This window comes from Desarmillaria tabescens (assembly GCF_030435595.1).
Source record: "Desarmillaria tabescens strain CCBAS 213 chromosome Unknown EV420scaffold_1, whole genome shotgun sequence".
NCBI lineage: Eukaryota > Fungi > Basidiomycota > Agaricomycetes > Agaricales > Physalacriaceae > Desarmillaria > Desarmillaria tabescens.
Window position 1 is genome coordinate 4,220,543 of NW_026848300.1, and position 20,166 is coordinate 4,240,708.

Consider the following 20,166-nt stretch of genomic DNA (forward strand, 5'->3'; position numbering starts at 1 on the left):
CTCTCGGTAAATTCCATCTCCAAGCCACTTCAACTAACAACCTCCTCTGCTTCTAAAATCCAGGTCCAGTCTTTTCTTACACGTGCCCATCCCACGCTCGAACTCTATCTTCTCATCTATCATCCCTCCTTTTATCTTCAACCCGCCATATAATTCCTCGCCGGCATCATTTTCCCGGCCGTGAAAATTTAAAAAAAGACAACTCCTTCCGTGACCATTACTCTACTCGCATTCCCTATTCTTGGCGACCAATTTTGACACGACGCGCATGGGATGTAGAACGATCCCTTCTCCATGTTCCTTGAGTCTCATGCTCCGAGATCAATGATTGTCCTGTTAAGCAGTAATATTGAAAGCAAAAAGCTAATAATTAGCCGAAGCTATCTCTCTGACTGGGAGTCGAACCCAGCTTTCGCATGGATAGGTGCATACACTAACCAATATACCACCAGAGAGTTAAAATTTGTACTTTGTTTCTCATCAAGACTACATACAATTACGCAAGACTTGCCTTTTCACTCCTCCTCCCTATTCTCGTTGCTAAGATCGCCATTAACTGTATTACGATGACTCTGCTTTAAGATCTCGTAACATTGTCAAGTTGAAGTCGAACTCTTTCCGTCCGATCAAATGACAGACTTGGCTTTTTCTTTTCTATTCTATGTTACGCCTCCGACCTATTGTGAGGAGATGAAGCGAGAGCTCGTGCTCTTCCAGCGTGAGCTTGTACTGACACGCGAGGATGCTGAACGCGCGAAATGGGTCCAGGGTATCGACTGTGAGGGCGGTTTTTCGTTGTCAGCCCCCTCTTCCAGGATGGAGAGACTTGGAGTGAGCGGCAGGATTGGGACGAGCAGTGCTAGCTTGATGGTCGGTCGTCAAGCTGGACCCTGGACCGCGGCAACGGGCGATTGGTTCCCACGTGACTTAATTAAGGACAAGACGTGTCTTCGCGTCGCGTACCTAGAATCAAAGAGTCAATACATTTCCAACATAAGATCGTTGGCCGTCTGTAGTTCTATCTTGAAGAAATTGTCCAGGGAATAACGTTCCTGGGCTGAACTAGGAGTCTAGAATGGAAAGATTCGTATCGCCAGTTAAAAAAGGTCGTATGGATACAGGAGGCTCAAGATAAGATAAATATCTGAGCGCTGAGCGCCCATCGAACCCCCTGTTGAGACGGATATGTAATGCAACACAGCCTAGGATCGAGAACAAAATCTTTAGGGAAACAATGGTAACGAAGAAACTTGAAATTGAAAGTCTAAAATCAGCTTAGATCAAGCTCAGCTTATTGCCACAGAAGAATGAAGTGTTGATTCCAGCTTGATCGAAGGCATGGGTTCTTGTTCCAAATAGTTACAGGTAGCAACTTGTGTTCCCAAGAGGCGATGTCAAAGAAAAACATTATTAAATTGAGGTCATGGGACTCCGGATCGTGAACCTTCCCTTGTACTTAAACGCGTTCTCCGAAGTCCAATTTCCTGACAACCGGCTCTCGTCAAACCCCTTGCATGGTTTCATTCTCTCGGCTATCCTCCTTGGGGGGCGAACAGCTTCCAACTCTATTGTGCATTGTCGCTCTCCTATTGCTTTGTGATTTTCGGATTCACTAAAAGTCCATCTCATCTTTGGAATGGATACGATCGTTGCAATACGATTTTAAGTTTCCTTGATCATTCCAGCCTCCGGATTTGCTTTCTTGTGCGCGTTCTGGTATATTCTCAGGTCCCTCATCGCTACCTGCTCAATTCTATGTCCCGGTCCTTGTTCTCGTTCCAAGCAGATCTTCTCAATCCACTGAAACGCTGTTACCAAGTCAACACTGACCTATACTTGACATTTATTATTAAGTCAGTCACTCGAAGATTGAGTTCAGATGGTAAGCATTCATTAATTCATACCCTCGCATCACCAAAAGGACTCCTTCTAAGATCATCCCAGTCCTGAATGAATATCTAGATGTAACTGTACATGAGAAATCCGAGGAAATAGGGCTTCGATTGTGCTGACTCTCCTTCCGGTCGTGCAAAAATAAGAACTTAAAGTACCCACCGGTGCAACCAACGGCTTCTTAGTTGACACACCTCTGTACAGGTAAGACCTTTGTTCCCAACAGCTGCTATTAGTCCGGTTTCGCTTTCTCGATATTAGCGACCAATCCCTGCATGCAATAAGAAACGCGACGTGCATGAGATATAGAAGAATCTCTCTCCATATTCCTGGAGAGTCGTATGAGTGTGCTTTCATGCTCTGCGAACAGTGATTGTGCAGTAAAGCAAAAGAAACAAAAAATAATCTGCTTGTCCAGATGTGGAGCGTACTCTCTGGCTGGGAGTCGAACCCAGCTTTCGCGCGCATGATCTTCTAGAAATATACATGACAGGCGCGTGTACTAACCGATATACTACCAGAGATTCATATTGTAGTTTAAGGATGCCACTAATCGGACTGTCCGAGTCTTGAACGAATATCAATGGCTTCGCACATTTCCCTGCCTTTCTCCAAGTCTACAGCTGGTCCGCTCTGTCGAACTCTTGTACACCTACCATATGGTTCCTCAATGTCACAACAGGATCCTTTTCCCTCTCCTGGACCTCACAACACTTACCGATCGACCCCCCATCCCTCTATGGAAGCAGAACGATCAATTGATAAGAACGAAGTCACTGGGATTGATGGAACCAGATAAGTTTAATCCACTCATCGATGCATCAATAGTCAGTTCATCGTCCAACGTGCCAAGGCAAAATTCCAATTCCAGATTGTACTTGTACTGCTTCGATCGAACCAAGTTCACTTGATGACTCTGGGAGTCTGATGCCTAGCTCAATTTCGCGTGCCTCTATTTCTTCTATGTATCCTTCCCCTTTCTCCTATCGCTCAGTACTGAGATTTTTATTTGTTGGAAAACAGGGTATCGGTTCGTTCCCAGTGTCACATGCACGGTAGCAAGCCAATAGTATTGCGCTTGGCTGAGCTCTGCAAACACATGAGGATCTATGCTACAGTACATACTTTTATACTAAATGTACTTTTACTAGAACTTTCCACGCTTTTCCTAAGACTTCTACCTTAATAAGCGACTTCGGCATGATGCCGGATTGCCAAATCCCAACATTATTCAACCATACAACGAATCCACAAATCCTATTTCTATTTCATACTCTCAACTAAAACATGTTCCTCGCCAAAGACCGATTCACAATCAAGTGATTCCACACGCTGATCGAGCTGACCTTGCATCGCACAACGCGATAATCCAAATGCCTCGGGACCACAACCCCATGCATCCGCCGACACGACACTGCTAGAGCCACAAAATCACGCTTATCATCTACATGAAAAACGATAGCATCCAGGATCTCCGTAGGCTGACGCTTGATGAGCGTCCGCTCGCTCGAGGGCACCACCAATGTAGAGCTCCACGATCGTGAGGAGGTGAAGCCAGAGCTTATGCTCTTCCGGCGTGAGTTTGAACTGGCACCCTCCCAAACGCGAAGCCAAAGATCCTAGGAGACCCGCGAGGACGCTGAACGCGCGAAATGGGTCCGTGCGGTCGTAGGATCCTAGATGGGTATTGATTGCGAGGGCGCTTTTTCGTTGTCGGCCTACCCTTCCGGGACGGAGAGACTTGGAGGCCATGGGATGAGCGACAGCCTGTGGGCTGGGGACGAGCAGTGCTAACTTGATGGTCGGTCGTCAAGCTGGACCCTGGACCTGAGTAAATCAATTGCGGCAACGGGCGATTGGTTCCCACGTGACTTAATTAAGGAGAAGACGCGTCTTCGCGTCGCGAACCATGCGTACCTTGCAACCGCGAATTATATTTTCGATACAAGATTGTTGACCACCTGGGATGTTGTATCGAAGGAAATAATGTTCCTGGACATGTAGGTACAACCAAATGGCAAACCAAGGGTCTAGAACGGAGAGATTCGTATCATTCAAGTTTTTGTGGACATGGGAGACTCGAGATAAGATAGGACGAGATACTGTCCTTGATCTTATGCTGCCAATTTCAGGGGTATGACGGGCGCTCAGGTTATCTCCACAGGAGAATCGACTGTTGGAGTATTACTGGTTCTAGTTTGATCCAGAACCCGAGTTTTGGTTTCAAGCTATCGCAGGAACCTACATTCCCAAGAGACGATGTCAAAGAAAATCAGTCGGCATACTGGATCGAATCGGTAATCAGTAAATCTTCCCTTGTACTTCAACGCGCTCTTCATGGTCTTGCCGAATCCCTTAAGTACATGATTTCAAAGATTTACTCGTTCTCTCTCTGCCATCATCTTTAGGCGAAGATCTTGCTCCTCCTATTGCTTTATGAGTTCTCGGGTTCACGGAAATTCCGTCTCATCTTTGGATATGGATACATCACAACGGTCATTACTGGGCTTCATTGATCATTGCAGCAGTCTCCGGGTTGTATTCTTGGCTTTTCCTGCGCGTTCTGATACATTTTCGGGTCCCTCGTTGCTACCTGCTCAATTTGACGCCCGACGACCCATGAAATGTTGGTCCTTGTTCTCGTTCGAAGCAGATCTTCTCACACCGCTGAATTGTCTTGTATAGCATTTAGAAACACTGTTACCAAGTCAGCATCGACAGGCTATACTTAACATTCAAGTGGGTCACTCGAACCATAATTCAGATTGAGTTTTTTGATATCTAGATGTACCTCTACATGAGAATTCCGAGGAAATAACCCTTCTCCTTCCGCTCCAACAGACAATTTAAATTCCATCTCCTTCGCCACGAGAACGAATCAACTTCTCCTGGAAACCAGAACTACCTCTGTTCTATTCTTCTTCTAATATCAAGTTCCCGCTATTCTAGTAGTCTTTCATTCACTTCCTACACGCGCCCATCCCACGACGTACAAAATCACACTTGCTCAAACTTTATCTCGTCCGTGTTCTTTTACTAACACGAACCGGTTCCCAACACTTGTTATAGCCAACATTGTATTTACCTCCATTCTCACATCTACTAACCGTTGACCAACAACTCTGTCATCTGCAATCGGAAGCCCTCACCGCCATATCCCATTCCATCACCGGCAACCTTTTCCCCGGTCGTGCAAAAGAGAAGTGCGACTGACCCCTTCCTCTCGACCATGATTACTGATTATTGAGACTAACAATGTACGTATGCCTCTCATTAACAATCTATTCCTTGAATGTACCGGGAAGACTTTTACTCTACTTGCATTCCCTTGTTCACAGCTACCACTTAGTTCGTCTTCTTGACCATAAGTATCGTTTCGCTTTCTCGATATCAGCGACCAACCCTGCATGCAAGCTTCTCCTCGGCCTATGAGATATAGAATCCTTTCCATGTTAACTGTTCTTTCGTGCTCATGTCCTGTTAAGCAGTAATATCTGTTTAAACTTTACAGAGCTGGACGAACAAGGAAACAAAAAATGACCTTCTCATCCCTATACTACTCTCTGGCTGGGAGTCGAACCCAGCTTTTGCGCGTACTAAGACATCAGAACCTTATGATAGGTGCGTGTACTAACCGATATACTACCAGATATTACCTTTATTTTATACAATACTAAGCTGTCGAGTCTTGAACAAATATCAATGCTTCGTGAGTCTCCCTGCCTCTACAACTGATCCGCTCTGTTAATCTCCTGCACAACATACCATCCTCTTCTTCCATGTCAGGACAGGTTCGTTTTCACCTCTCAACACCAGAACGATCGACCCCCCGATACCGATGAGCAAAATGATCGATCGATAAGGACGAAGCCGCTGGGATCGATCAAGACAGATAGCTTTAATCCACTCCGAGCTCATCATCAATGGCCGGTTCATCGTCCAATGTACCAAGTCCTGGTAAGGAAAAATTTCAATTCCTGATTGTGAGTCACCCTTGTACTGCTTCGATCCAAGTTCACTCAACGACGACTTAACCCGTGGAGACTAGCTAAATTTTGCATTGCCTCGTTTCCCCCCTGCACACCCCTCCCCTTTTCAACACTGGGATCTTCATTCAACCATACAATTTATCTACGGATCCTATTTCACACTCTCAACTAAAACGATCGAGCATCTCACTCTGATTTATCCGTGGAAGCAATAACGACTTGACGAAGTTTGTCACTTGGTTCCTCTTCTAGTTTAAAGAAGATTCAACGTGACGCTTGGATTCGAGAGCACCTATAATCGGTACCCACGTAGAGAGGCTGTGCTTAGCACCGGTTTCTGTTGTCTACTTCGCGTTATTCATGGGGGTCCTTGTTTTAATAACTCGGTCCTTTGAACTTTCCTTAACAGTGTTAATTGAATGTCCCAAGGCTTCTCTCATAGATTCACTTGCGCGCTTTCTTACATCCGCCGGCCCTTGTCTTCCTGCTCTTCCACTGTACAGTTCCCGCGTTATATCTTCTCCTGGAAACCGGTCTCTGGAGTTCCCTTCTATCCTTCCTTGGTATTTCCGTGCCTTTTATACACAGTTCGCTCTTTAGGCATTTCGATCCCTCCGCAAAAGACCCCACAATTTATCACACTGGTGTATTCGGCAATCCAGGTCCGGGCGGAATGTCTAGTCCTGTCATGAAAACAGCGAGCTTTCTCCCAGGGCTCCGGAGTTTCTCAAACTTCGGCGGTTGAAGGTATATATTGATTTATAATGATGTTGAGATCTACCACGCGAATTCAATACTCGAAGTCATTTAATTTAATGGGAATCAGTGTCACGTTCTTGTCCCTCGAGTAATTGAGAACAGCGCCTTTGGCTAGGCTCGTATTCATGTTCATGATCCTCCCGCCCAACCCCCATGGTTCAAAAGTCCAGTACATATGCATGGATCAGCTTTCATTTGATACCGCCGGTCGGGCTTTCGTACTTTTGGCCGAAGCGTGGGTTCACCGCCACTTTGACTGTGTTTTTGTGATTTCAATCGGCTCTACCTACACCGGAGTATCACCGACCTTTAATTATCGCCGCGGTGGTCGGACTTTATCATAATTATCTTCAAGGATTTCATGTTGCGAACCTATATAGAACACTTTGTATTTGCTCCCACTGGCCAATCAAATCTCTATCGCAAGGCCTTGCATTCAACTGATGTTTCACAACCGGACCTTCATCACTCCCAACTGCTATGTCGCAATCCACTGTATTCTCTGATCTCTCGCTGATCATTGTGCGAACAAAGCTTTACAGGAATACATCCTCATTATTGATGAAGGACCGCCTTGTCCGGCCATTAGGATCCCAGTATTCTCTTGTTTGCTTTCGAGAGGCTGCTAGATGCTTGTTAAGTTATTGGTGACGATGCTGGATATATTCCGCTTGCTAATCTTATCGCACTTCCCTACCGTCCGTCTCTGAATTACTCCCACAGTGCAACGATAAGAGCGGCATTGAACCAAGGTGTGCTTTTCTTCAACACACGAGAAGTGTGAGAACGAATCGGTTGAGTCAGAAGGGGCTTGAAACATGATTTAGGCAAAACTTTAAAACACTTACAGAAATAGCGTTTAGAGTATCTCTCTTGCTGGGAGTCGAACCTAGCTTTCGTGCGGATTCAATATACAGTTATTGACAGGTCATTGCAACACCATCAGTCACTGAAACAGTTGATTTAGCCTCCTTCTCCCCAGTTCCGCTGCCTGACAGTGTTGTATAATCGGAGACATAGATGTTATGGATTTTTAGTGATTTTTTGGGAATTTTAGCGCTACTGCTGACCCAGTGAAAAATCGAACAGTGATGCAAATTTGGCAGGGGTTTACCACGTGGTCATTTACCAGTCAATGAAACACCGTAAATTAAGAATATCTCAATACTAGATGCTTTGATTCAGTTCATACTTTGTATTGACATCACTGAGTAATATTAAAAATTTTGTGGCTACTTTATTTGAGGAAAAAGACGATGTGTGGTGGATGGGACAAAAAATATTTTTCGGCGTTCCAATGACCGGTAAATAACTGTACCACCCGATGACAGGCGCGTGTACTAACCGATATACTACCAGAGAATTCAAATCAGTACTTTGTTTCCTATCAAGACGAAATCGCACGACATACAATTATGCAGTCTTCAATTTGCTTGCCTTTTCGCTCCTCTACGCCACGATCCTGGCCACTTCCCACTCATTAGCTATTCACACCGGACAGATGAGAATTTGAGGGAAACCAGAATGTGCACAATAAGGTGACGTTTTGGGAGGTCGATCTTGGCAGTGACTTTACATAAAATTTGCGTCTTCCCGGAAATTATCTCTGGCGGGCGGCATGGGTTTTAGATCCTCCAAAATACGAAGTTTGCTGATTCCCAAACGATGCTCCTAAAACATTACATTTGTGCTCAATATTTAGGTTTGTCACAAATGTCCATCTTCCCGGTGTGATTCCCAGCTATTCTCGTCGTTAGGATAGCTATTAACTGTGTTGCTACGACTCTTCTTTAGGATCTCGTAACATTGTCAAGTCAACCGTGACACTGAAGTCGAACTCTTTCCGTCCCAGTCTTTCGATCAGATGACAGACTTGGCTTTTCTTTTCTATTCTATGTACGCCTCCGACGTTGCGCTCTTCTTATCAGCGACAGCTGTACATGTCTGTTGCTAGAATCTTAAGTTGTTTGCATCACGTAACTCGGACTCTAACTCCCATAGTCACTCTCGTTCTTGGGTCATTGATTCACCCCGCGCTTACCTACCCCTTTAACGTTATGGCTACGACTACTTGGCTCCTCTTCACGGCTAGCGATTCTTCTCCTTGAACTGCTGGACGTCTATTTGGCCCTCGATATCATACATTTGCTTTCCTCTCTCCTTGGGCTTCCATCTCATCGCAAAAACCATTCTCCTCCTTCGAACGATAGAGGATCCCGTCCCCGATGCCTCCATGGGAGTAAAAGAAAAGTAATCGGCGATCGATCTAAACGGGATTGATTTGGGACTGATCTTCCGGCTCCCGAATCAACTTTTCCTCCCTCGTCATGGAGCAAAGTAAGTCTTTTCAAACCCTGAACCCAGAGTTGTTAATTGAGTCTGATGTGACCCTACGTATGGGAGAGTGCGGCGGCCGGGAAGATGGACTCTCCTTCCTTCGAGTTCTACCACGTGGGAAGTCATTCTTTCTCACGTGTTGAGACGTCGACACTTCTTTCATCCTCGAGGATGATATTACCGAGCGAGTTCTCTATGGGTGACGAGCGGTCGATTAATATTCGATATTCAGCGGATGTGAATCCCTGCTTCAGGCGCTCTTGTTGCATCTCCAGGCAGTGATATCAAAAGGACCCAGGCTCGAGCTAATGTCAGAAAACCCGAGTTGTCCGACGGGAACAAATTCTTATATATCAGAAATTTCCTCTCTGCCGCGGGAAACCTGAGAATGAGCTGGCTGACTAAAATTGAAAATGACTACAATTTTAGGTGTTCGAGCTCTAACTTCCACGAAATGCGACGTTTTTCGGAGACATGCACTGACCTTGGGCATGTTTCGATTGTTTAGTGAGGGACTCGAGAATTATACCCTTTCGTGGCCTTCTTAAGCAGATCAAAATCAAGTGAGAATCCTTCCGCTACGGTAACCTCATACGGCTAGCCTGTGTCAGGTATGGGTGCTCCACTCATCAATCCGGTATCTCCGAATTTTTCTGGTTAGTGATATTCCGATCTGGGGCCGTGCGGGTAGATAGAGGGTGCATCGTATTATTCACCTGATTTATTTCACCTCTAGCCAAAGCGATGCATTCTTGGCTTTTCCTGTCATGAAGGGCGCGCAATCCAGCATCTTTTCGGATTTATTATCGCCAGCTGTCCGGTACTCCGTCTAATATGAAACTGTCTTCCAACCGTTGGTCCTTCATTTTCCTCGTTCTCTTTTTAAGCAGATCTTCTCATCCTTACTGAATTGTTCCGTATAGGATAACGCTGCTACCAAGCCAACATTGAACTTTACTTGACAATCAATGTTCAACGGTCACTTAATCAATAGCTTTGATGGTGAGTGCCATTCGAATGATATCCCTGAATGCATCTCCCCGGTCCTACTTGGATATGCAGATGTATCTGTACATGAGAAGTCGGAGGAAACATTACTCCAATTGCGTCGCTTTCCCAGAGCCCCTTGTTGCCCAGACGCGCAACGTAAATCGTGAAGGCACGTAAATTTGAATTCCTTCGCCTGACGGTGGAGTTTACTTCTCCTGGAAAATACAACTTCTCCTCTGCTCTTCTACTGTCCCCGCTCTTCTAGTCCAGACTGTTTTTCATACCTCTCCTTGTTCACGTTCAATTTTCATGAATTAAATTTTACCACGTGCGTCTCCCACGATGTACAAGATCGAAATGCGTCATGCTTGCTCGAACTTTATCTTGCACCCGTACTTCCCCATCAACACGAGTCACAGTTATAGTGTCGATTGCACGGATGCTCACCACCCTTTATAGTTAACATTATATCCTGGTTGTATCAAGGCTGTATTCACCGCCATTCTCGTATTCGCTAAGTATTGACCTCGTGTTTCGCCGTAGGTCCTCCATCTTCCACTTGAAATCCGCAACATCACCGCCATATTTTTATCCCTCGCCGGTCTCATTTTCCCGGCCGCGTAGAAAAGTACAGCGATAGCACTGCTTTAGATGATCTCTAGACGATGATCGTGATCATTACCTCTCATCGACGTTCTGCCATTTCAAAGTACCGCTAAGTCATATTCCTTAGTATCACTTCGCCCCCTATTTCTCATCGTATTCGGTGAGTGTGTCCGAGCTGACGGTGATATCGTCTTGGATTGAATTGATTATTATACTGAATTCGAATTCTGAGAGGTCCTGGTCTTAGAAAACAAGGGGACGTTAATAATAATGAGCTCAACAAGTATTCCTACCGCTACCTAGTCCAGGGGGTATAAGAGGTCAAAGCAGTTCGAACCTGCTTGGTAACATCAGTTGTTTGAGAAATCTTTTTTGCACTTTACAACAGATGCTTTGAAATAGAGTGCATGACGTCACATTTCACTATCGTATTTCGAATTCATTGTTGGCATACTGTCTGAACTACAGATCTGTCCACTGTAGCGTAGGTGTTGGCGACGACAAACCTGATCCAACTCCCGCTTCCCGAATCCCAAAATTGGCGTACATGCTAATGGTATGTTGAAACAACATTAGATGAAAGAGGAAAATTACAGAAAACCGCCGGGCCGGGGTTGTCAAAGTCAGTAGTTTGACTAGCCAGCCACGAAATGAGAATTGCGTCCAGCTGGTAGAAATGTAGCTGGAAGTCGACTCAAGCTATCATGCACAAAAAGACCAAAATTTGGATAGCACCCGCGTACTACCAGTACGTCACCACCGGAGACTACTAAGGAGAAAGGCATAGGAATTCATGAAGAAACATCGCGAATGGAATATCAAGTACGAAGTACCTCGGTTATCAAGTAACTATCCAATTACTGCAGGAAGATTCGCATTAAGCAACAAGTAGAATGCGAGAAAGATAGAGCTGAGAGGAATACCAGGCGACTGTTAATGGCGCATGACTTTCTCAACGTCACCGTGAGCGTAGGAAACAACGTCATGCTAGACGGATCAAGCGGACCGGAACTCGCCACCATCCAGACCCAGGCGCAATTCAAACATGGTGAGCGCTCATTACTCTTTTCCATTATGGCTCGTATTTCTTCCCTCGCTACTTAATGCGACTTGTACCGCACGTACCTTGACCTGTGATCAGTGGAGTCCCACGTCCCTCTTCTGCTTTCTGTTCTCGCAAGTCGGTACTACCGATGATGAATGATTAAATCTTATTGAGTCAACATTGACATCGAACTTATCCCATTACTTGATTCATTTCCTGGTTCGTCGGATGCCTAGATCTGGAAAGCAAAATTCCAATGATGATGGGGAGTCGATGTCGTTCGTTTATGGTCACTCCTTGTTTAATTCACGCAAGTTCTCATGTGTATGCAAAGCTTTATCGCACATGCGCCGTTCCCGGGCTCAATGTATCCTTCGTAGCTTATTCTTTCTCAGTGACATTCCCGAGGATCTGCCAACAGTCTGGTCAAACTACTTCTTGGCTGGTACTCTGAGGATGCACCTCGTTCTTCGTTCTCTCTTTTCAATCTCGCTAGCTCGTACTCATCATGCCTCTCCCTAGCTATACAGCACACTCCCGGAGGACATACTTATTAATTGCTCCCTTGTAATTCACGATAGAGAAATCTCTATGACTCGCGACCTTCCAATTCGTAGCACAGATCCTCTTCATTCTATAGCCAGCGAATCATCATTATCGGCCAGTCTATTACTCCATCCCACACACCCCCTACCAACTAGCCATTCTTCCCATACCGATCGAGGATCACACCCGATCGATGGAAACAACGTGTGCAAGCTAAAATCCTACACGAGGTCCACGATTGAGTTGGGTAGCACACACCTCTCGGTCCTACGTCGACACCGAAAAGATTCTTCGCCTCCCCAGTCAAGATCCTTGTTTTAATATCCTCTAGCCTTTGAACCTTCCTTAAACGTTATGTTCTTTAAGCTCCGGTGGAGCTTATTTCCGTCCCGTCGTGGATCCACTCACGCTTCCAACTCCAACTCGTCCTATGGTGCAGATACCACCCAATCTTTTTCTCCTGGCAACCGGTCTCTCGAGTCGCCTTCGTGCCTGTACTCTTGTAGGCACTTCGACCCCTCCGGAAAAAAACTCCGCTCCAAAAGTAACACCAAGTAATCTATCACCCACCCATCTGCTCACCCACCCACCTGCTCGCGCGAAAAAGAAACTGACTCCGCAGTGCAGTCCCAATTTCGGTGAGAAGACTACCTACCACCCACCACAAAACGTCTCCTGCCAATCACCAGGCTGCGATACCTGTGTGCCTCCTTTTGATAGCCGCTCCGTTCAACGCACATGAATCCTTGTTAGCACATGGGTCTGGAGGGCTCAGTCGAGTCTATTCTCTTCTGATTTACATAACTTAATACCGACCGGCGGTCGGGTCCCCCTTGTACTTTGCTCTGTGTTCACAGCCACCGCCACCCTGAGCCTCGACCTCTGGCTGTACTCATACCGAAGTATCACCGTCCACCGTCCCCTTCCGCCCATTAATTATCTTCCCGGTGCGACTTCCCGCCTCGCCTCATGTCGGTGGGAGAGAAATTTCCACGTCCGTCCTCACTTTTAATTACGTGGAATCTTCGGGGAATATTAACTACTCGTGTTTTCAATATATTTTTTTATTGGGGAAGTCGAACTCGAATGTTAAGTTCAAATTTGCGATGATCCGCGGAAGCTTTCGCGTCCGTGCTCTCTCCCCTCCTCTTGGCTTGTGTCTGAAAAACTTCAAGCATAGAAGATCAGTGGACGGGTCACTTGTAGGTGATCTCTATTATGTGTAACCTTTTCTCCGACACTCCCGCTCGCTTACCGATGACGGTCCCGCCAGGCAGGTGCTTCTTTCTTATTGTGTGGCCACCGACGTCCCTGTCTGCCGTGAGTGACTCGATCAACCCTTGATTACTTCCCGGTGACGACGTCCTTTCCTAGCTAGTATCATAGGTTCTCATAGCCCTTTGCCCCAGTTTTCTGAGTCTTGGCTACTATGTCGTATTCTCTAATCCCTCGTTGAGTCCGTCTTCGAGTCCGAGGTCATAGTTGTGTGGCCGACCGATGTCATAACCCGCTCACACTATTCCCGATGCCGACATGCCCTTGGCCCCGTCGAATTATCATGTCGTCACCATTAATCAACATCGATCAGTTTGCTCACTATCACCTCGGGTGATTCTTTTTTTTTTTGTGTGGCCATGACAAGTACATTCGCCACCGCCAGTCACTATGCCATTGTCTGTCGTGAATTCTCTCGCTGCCTGGGAGAATCATTCGTTTTCATTTCTGATGCAGACATGGAAGTGGAATAGAGTTGGCCCTCTCGACCTAACGATATGGGTCCCCCAACGCCACATCGTGACCCCCATTTCCAAATTCCAAATCCTCTTCGTACATACATATTCACACCGGGTAACCCTTAGATACACGCCCTACTCCCGCAATATGAATGAATTCTTTTTTTAATTTCAATTTATTTTCATTCGGTCGTTCGTGAATCGTCTCTTGTACTAAATACATGAACATCCGGTACAACACAGAGTCTCTCCGTGTGTGTTACAATGAGGGGATAGAAATAACCAAGAAAGTAGGAATAAATGACAGGGATAGGGGAATGAGGGGGGAGGGAAAGGACAAGGAAGTATATGTAAGGTATGCCTCAAGCAGATTCCTTAACACCACGTAGAAGTCGGCTTGCTATCAGCAGTAGCGGGAGGGTGCCATTTTGGAGACCCCGCCTCTACACGCCCATAAACACGATGCCGGACGCCACTTGGTGTCCCTGGTTCCGCTTGGGGCATACCTTACAATGAAAGAATGAATAATAATGATAAAGAACTCTACGCCAGCGAGAAGCCTTCCCATTGTGCAATTCCGGGTTGCGGGAAACTAAAATCCATAAGGTCGGTGAGATACTCGTTCGGGAGATTTGTCGAGAGATAGTAGTCGATGGTGTTATCGACTGCTACGGGACTGGGCTCCGGGAAGAAGGAAGCCGGGGAACCGTACTCGATGGGAGAAGTGCAGGGGGTGTAGTCGTAAGGATAGGTTTCGGCGGGAGAAGGGTAGAGGAAGGAAGAAAAGTCGGACTGGGAGCCGGGAGAGAAGCAGTCGTACGAATTGGGAGACTCGGGATAGTACGGTACATCGGTGCAGAGCGAGTTGAGGAATACCGTGTCGAGATCTACGACCGGTGCTTCAGGCTCAGAAGGCACGATAGGTGCAGCCGGCTCAAGAACGAGAGGAGGGGGAGGAGGGGGAGTCGAACGCTCGCGTTTCTACGCCAACCGTCAGAAAATTCTGCCAGAAAACAAAACACGGAAAACATACCACGGAAGACGTCTTTCTCCGCCTCTCCTCCTTGCCCTTTTCCTGCCTAAATGCACTCTCCGTAATCGGCGCCTCGAATCGCGTGATAATCTCGGGGACGTGCGTCTTGTCAAACTCCTTGATCGCCTCGTCCAGCTGCGCGCCCTTCAATCCTTCCACAAGCAACTCCGCAATCTTGGCGCACCTCTTCGTATCCTTTGGTTCAACCTCCCGTACCTTCCTCCGTCCTTTGTTTCTAGTCTCTCCGCCTTCTTTACCGGGCCGGAACGCATATCCAGGGAACCGCCGCCTGTGCTCGTCGAGCGCCGCACGCGCCTTGTCGTGCCATACCTGCCTCTCGCCCTCCGGGAGTCCCTGCCATGTCATCCCGATGATCTTGGACAAGGTCGAGTGGTTCGTTTCGACATCGGTAGAGACATGCTGCGATTTGATAAAAGACGAGCGGAAGAGAATGAAGGCGTTGGGCGGGCGCGGGATATGCGTCGGGGGTTTCTTTTTACTGTGGCGAGGGGACTGGGCGGGTGAATGAGGATGTGAAGAGGGAGAGGAGGGCAGGGTCCAGACGATCTGAGTGCCCATGTCGCCGGAGAGTGTTTTAGGCATCGCAAGTCGGAGGGAGGGTGTCGCTGGTGAAGAGGGTAAAGTGGGGGGGAGGTAGGAATGATTAGATCTCGGATTTGAATGCGAACGCTGCGATTAAGAAAGGGCCCGTGAACGTGGTATCGGATATCCGGCCCTGATGAGAATTATGTAAAACGTAATCGTCTTTTTTTTCCCTTGTATTCTCTTCCCTATCTCTTGTCTGGACTCGTCCTTTGTACTTTGTCCCTTCGTCCCTTCCCCTACGATATACTTCCGCGGAACCAAAATTAACGATCATAGATACTGCCTCGAGCTAGCTAGCCATGAATGGAGAGGACGCAGCGCCTAACTCAAAATTCCGACTAATCCCCATCCATCATTACCAATTTCAATTCACCTCATGCCCACCCTCGAATCAAATCCCGTGGCGTTGTCCTTTTTTCAACTAATCCAACTCCCCCGTGTGTCCGAGAACTTTATCAAACGCTGATGTGAATGAGTATGTAAATCATCCAGGCCGCGTGATACGAGGTGGCGGCCTCGTCTACCTATGCCATTGAAAGCCAAAACAACAGTACTTTGAACTCTCTGAGAATGAACTCGTCCCGCGATCCACCTAGTAGCACGACGGAAAATCAAAAAATTTATTAATCCCGCCTTCCACCGCCGGAGTTATCACCTCACGGCTTCGAATAAATTGCAGCTTCTTGTCCCCCCTTTGGTTAAGAGGTCAGATGAATGATACGATACACCCTCTACGCACGGACCCAGATCAGACAATTTCATGGGTGGCGCAAACGCGGGTCTTTTTGGCTCTCGCGCGAAAAGTGTACTTTCATTGATGTATGTAGCGGCCAGAACATGGGGAGCCAGGGAAAGATATCAAGTTACCGGGTACTACTGATAAGTATGGACGGACGAGTTCAAGTCTGGGTAAGGGGAACCACTCACCGGATGTAAATATTCTGATATCAATGTCTAGAAAAAAACTTCGGAGATATCGGATTGGCGGGTGGAGTATCTCGCTATTATGGCATACTTAACAGAGGTAAGGCGAGTCGATATGAAGCTATGAGTCATTGCGTGGCGTTGTGAGGATTCGCATCCGCTGAAGAAGCCCCCCGACGACACCGGCTACGAGGTGTGGAAGGGCGCTAACTCCAGTGTAACTGTTCATCAAGCCCTCCCTTCGATCCGTCCCTAAATACACTCGGAAATAAATTGCTCCCCTTGCCAAGGTGAGAAAAATCACAATCTACGAACAGTTTAGTCTTGACGTATTATTAGCAAGGGACTCACAATATACAAGCCTCAGCAAGAACAAACTCAGGTTCTGATTCTATCTCGACCCCGGGTCTTTTCTGATTATCACTGTCCAGAATAATTCGGAGATGCCGGATTGACGAGTAACAGACAGTGAGAGTGGGCGAGTCTATCAGTCAGAGGATTCTCACTCGATGCTCCGGACGACTTCGGCTATTCTTCAGTCCCTCACGAGGCATTTGCTCCCTAAAAGACTTAACATTAACACTTCGGTCGGGGGAGTTAGAACAGAACCAGTCGAACCCGCAAAATTGAAGTTGATCATTTTTAATTTTAGTTAGCTTACCACTGACAACTCATTCTCGGGCAAAGAGAAATTTTTTGATATATAACAACAACGATTCGGTGGGCCCGTCGGACAACTCGGGTTTTTCTGATACTGGCCCGAGCCTGCGCTCGAGCCTGAGTCCTTTTGATATCACTGAACTGAGGAGGCAACGAAGGATTACGAGTCACATCCGCTGGGCATGGAGTAATACCGACCGCTCGTCGTCCACAGAAACACCCACTCGGAAATATCATCCTCGAGGACGAAAGAAGTAGAGTCGACATCTCAACACGTGAGAAAGAAAGAAATGACACTTCACGTGGGAGAAGAGTCCATCTTCCCGGACGCCGCATTCTCCCATATGCAGGGTCCCTGCGTCAGTCTTAATTAACGAACGAGCTCTGGGTTGAGGGTTTGGAGGGACCATGACGCGGACGAGGGAAGATCGGCTTCAAGTTCTTATCGATCGGAGTCGATCACTTTTTTTTTTTGCTCCCATGGAGGCATCGGGCGTCGATCGTTGGGAGGAAGATAGTTTTGCGGTGAGATGGAAGCCTAAGGAGAGAGAAGGAGCAAGGGGAACAAAAGTATGAGATTGAGGGCCAAATACATGTCTAGCACTTCAAACAGAAGAATCACGAGAGGGATTCATCATTCCAGCCCTGCGTACTAGTAGCCGTAATGTTAAAGTAGTACTTAAGTAACCGCGGGGGAACAGTGACCCAAGAACGAGAACGAGAGCGACTGCGGTTGTTACGTGATCCAAGCAACTTAAGGTTCTAGCAACAGACATGTACATGTCCAACTGTCGCCGATACTTAAGAAGAGCGCAACGTCGGAGGAGTACATAGAATAGAAAAGAACTTAAGCCAAGTCTGTCATTATCTGATCAAAAGACGACTTCGAGTGTTGACTTGACAATGTTACGAGAAAGTCTTCGCAATACCGTTAACAACGAGCATAGCTACTGAGTTGTAGGGAAGGTATTAAGACGGAAAGGCAGGTAAATTGAAGACTCCTTGTGCGATTTGGCCTTGATGGCCCACAAAGCACCACGCGTAATCTCTGGTAGTATATCGGTTAGTACACGCGCCTGTCATTACACTGTGAAAATAGCTGGGTACGCGCGAAAGCTGGGTTCGACTCCCAGCCAGAGAGTTTGGCCATTATTAGAAATTCTTTTTCACTCCATAATGAATGAATGATTAAAGGACCGTAAGACTTGAAAGTAGGGTTGTACACGAAACCTCCAGGGGGTTAAAGTAACCGTTTGTTACCGGCCCCTTCCCAAGGGGGTGGTTTTGCTACGGTAAGTTACCGTTACTTACCTTCCCACGTGTATTATCACATGACTAACGCGCCGCAGTTGCCGAATTTTTACAAAACCTTTGTCTTCGTGTTTTTGTACATTTTCTTGATGTAATGCAGGGTCATTCAGTCGTAAAGACCACTCATCTGTAAATATACTATCTAAGTTGAAATATGGATGTAATAGTACTGAATTGTTCTGCTCAACTACCTGTCACATGACAGGTAAGTTTCCTCGACGAAAACTTTTCAGATCACCTGTTAATCTTAACGCTTTTCTGAGGGAACATTTCAGTGTAGAGATGATGCGGAGAGTGAACAAGTAGGTGACGAGGAATGGATGTAGAATAACTAACAAGAGAACGGATAAGGGTGTACTGGGAGCCGAAAGGATGGACGAGAGGGTCCTAAATCAACGATCAGTGATCACTATGATCGAGACGAAGTACGAACTTCTTTTGCGCGACCGGAGATCAGCGAGGGATCAGAAAATGTAGGGGTTGCAAGATACCAGTTGGGGATGAAGGACCGAGTGTGAAACGCTAGTTGAATGCAGGGCTATGCGATAGATATGTGAGTGGGGGTGAATATAATGTTATCTATACGCGGTTGCGGATTTCGTGACTTAACTCGTGGTTGATGGCGAGGATTTTTGAAGGGATGATAAGGTTCAACGCACGAGGATGATAATCAATGGGCCAAGGGCTGCAATATCTCTGTGTAAGTAAAACCCAATTGAAGTCAATAGAACGCGACGACGAAGATGAATAGACATTACGGCCGCCATACCCAGGAAAGAACAAAGTCCAAGAGTCCGATCGGTGGAATTGAAATCAGAAGAGAATAGGCTCGACCGTGACACATGTGTTGTAAGATTTTTCGAGCATGTGTTTTGGGCAGTCGGTTATCAGAGGTGGTATGGATAGGATAACAGGACATGAATTCGAATCAGGTGATTGGGAGACATAAGAGCATGGTGTTGAAACTTTTCACCATAAATCGTCGAACTATGTAGCACTGGAGAATTCTTTCAGTTTTCATTTCACGGGAGTAGACGTGTAGACTTTGGAGAGATACGCCAGTACAATAGCTACATCGGAGTAGAGTCCGTGCGGAAGTATCGAAATACCTAAAGCAAAGAGAAGTAGACTCGAGACTCATATTTTCAGGAGAAAAGGTGGCGGGGGATCTGTACCAAGGAACGAGTCGGAAGGTAATGCGAACGTAAGAAAGTGTGCGGGCAAATCTGCGAGAGAAGCCTTGAGCGGAAGAACTTTAATTTCGAGTCTATCGTTCCACAATTATTCATTAACACTGTTAAGGCAAGTTCAAAGACTAGATATTAAAACAACGATGCTAGAAGCGATGCGAATGGGGAGAGAAACAACTTGGTACTTAGAGAAATATCTTCCGGTGTCCACACGGGACCGAGATTTGCGTGCTCTTGATCCAGGTTTCGTTGAATTTTATGGCTCGATCCCACACGGTGCTGGGATCTCGATTGTTTCGGAGAGAATGGTTAGTACATCCGGACAAGGCTTATTACAGAAAGATATATGTGAGGGGCACAAGGAGGATTTAGTTGGACAGTCGAGCGAGTAGTAGACGGGTATTTGCCAAAACTAGGACTGAAAATTCCGTGTGGCGAGTATGAATAACGCTTGGAGTGAGAAGCGGCGGAAACAGAAAGATAGAGTTCGAGGAACAAGATAAAGTGCGAGAATTGGAAAAGAGTGACACAGGACCTGCCGGCC

General features: G+C 46.6%; 2 protein-coding genes and 4 non-coding genes across 6 annotated transcripts; 2 read left to right on the forward strand and 4 right to left on the reverse strand.

The window, feature by feature from the left end:
- Positions 1-384: 384 nt before the first annotated feature.
- On the reverse strand, positions 385-455 carry EV420DRAFT_t21. The gene has a single exon. It is a non-coding gene; the product is annotated as a tRNA-OTHER (tRNA).
- Positions 456-570: 115 nt separating this feature from the next.
- EV420DRAFT_1742790 (uncharacterized protein) lies at positions 571-1,047 on the forward strand (the record flags this gene model as incomplete). The annotated part of the gene is made up of 1 exon (XM_060480059.1): positions 571-1,047. Exon 1 carries the CDS (start codon positions 631-633, stop codon positions 1,045-1,047), a length of 417 nt encoding a protein of 138 aa, XP_060340238.1. The 5' UTR covers positions 571-630.
- A 1,276-nt stretch (positions 1,048-2,323) lies between these two features.
- Positions 2,324-2,417, reverse strand: EV420DRAFT_t20. The gene has a single exon. It is a non-coding gene; the product is annotated as a tRNA-Asp (tRNA).
- A 3,035-nt stretch (positions 2,418-5,452) lies between these two features.
- On the reverse strand, positions 5,453-5,545 carry EV420DRAFT_t19. Its single transcript has one exon. It is a non-coding gene; the product is annotated as a tRNA-Asp (tRNA).
- An 8,513-nt stretch (positions 5,546-14,058) lies between these two features.
- On the reverse strand, positions 14,059-15,652 carry EV420DRAFT_1757964 (uncharacterized protein). Its single transcript, XM_060480531.1, has 2 exons — positions 14,932-15,652; positions 14,059-14,879 (listed from the first exon to the last, which is right to left on the reverse strand). The coding sequence occupies exons 1-2, from the start codon at positions 15,532-15,534 to the stop codon at positions 14,442-14,444; spliced, it is 1,041 nt and encodes a 346-aa protein (XP_060340239.1). The 5' UTR covers positions 15,535-15,652; the 3' UTR covers positions 14,059-14,441.
- A 2,514-nt stretch (positions 15,653-18,166) lies between these two features.
- On the forward strand, positions 18,167-18,262 carry EV420DRAFT_t14. The gene has a single exon. It is a non-coding gene; the product is annotated as a tRNA-Asp (tRNA).
- Positions 18,263-20,166: the final 1,904 nt, after the last annotated feature.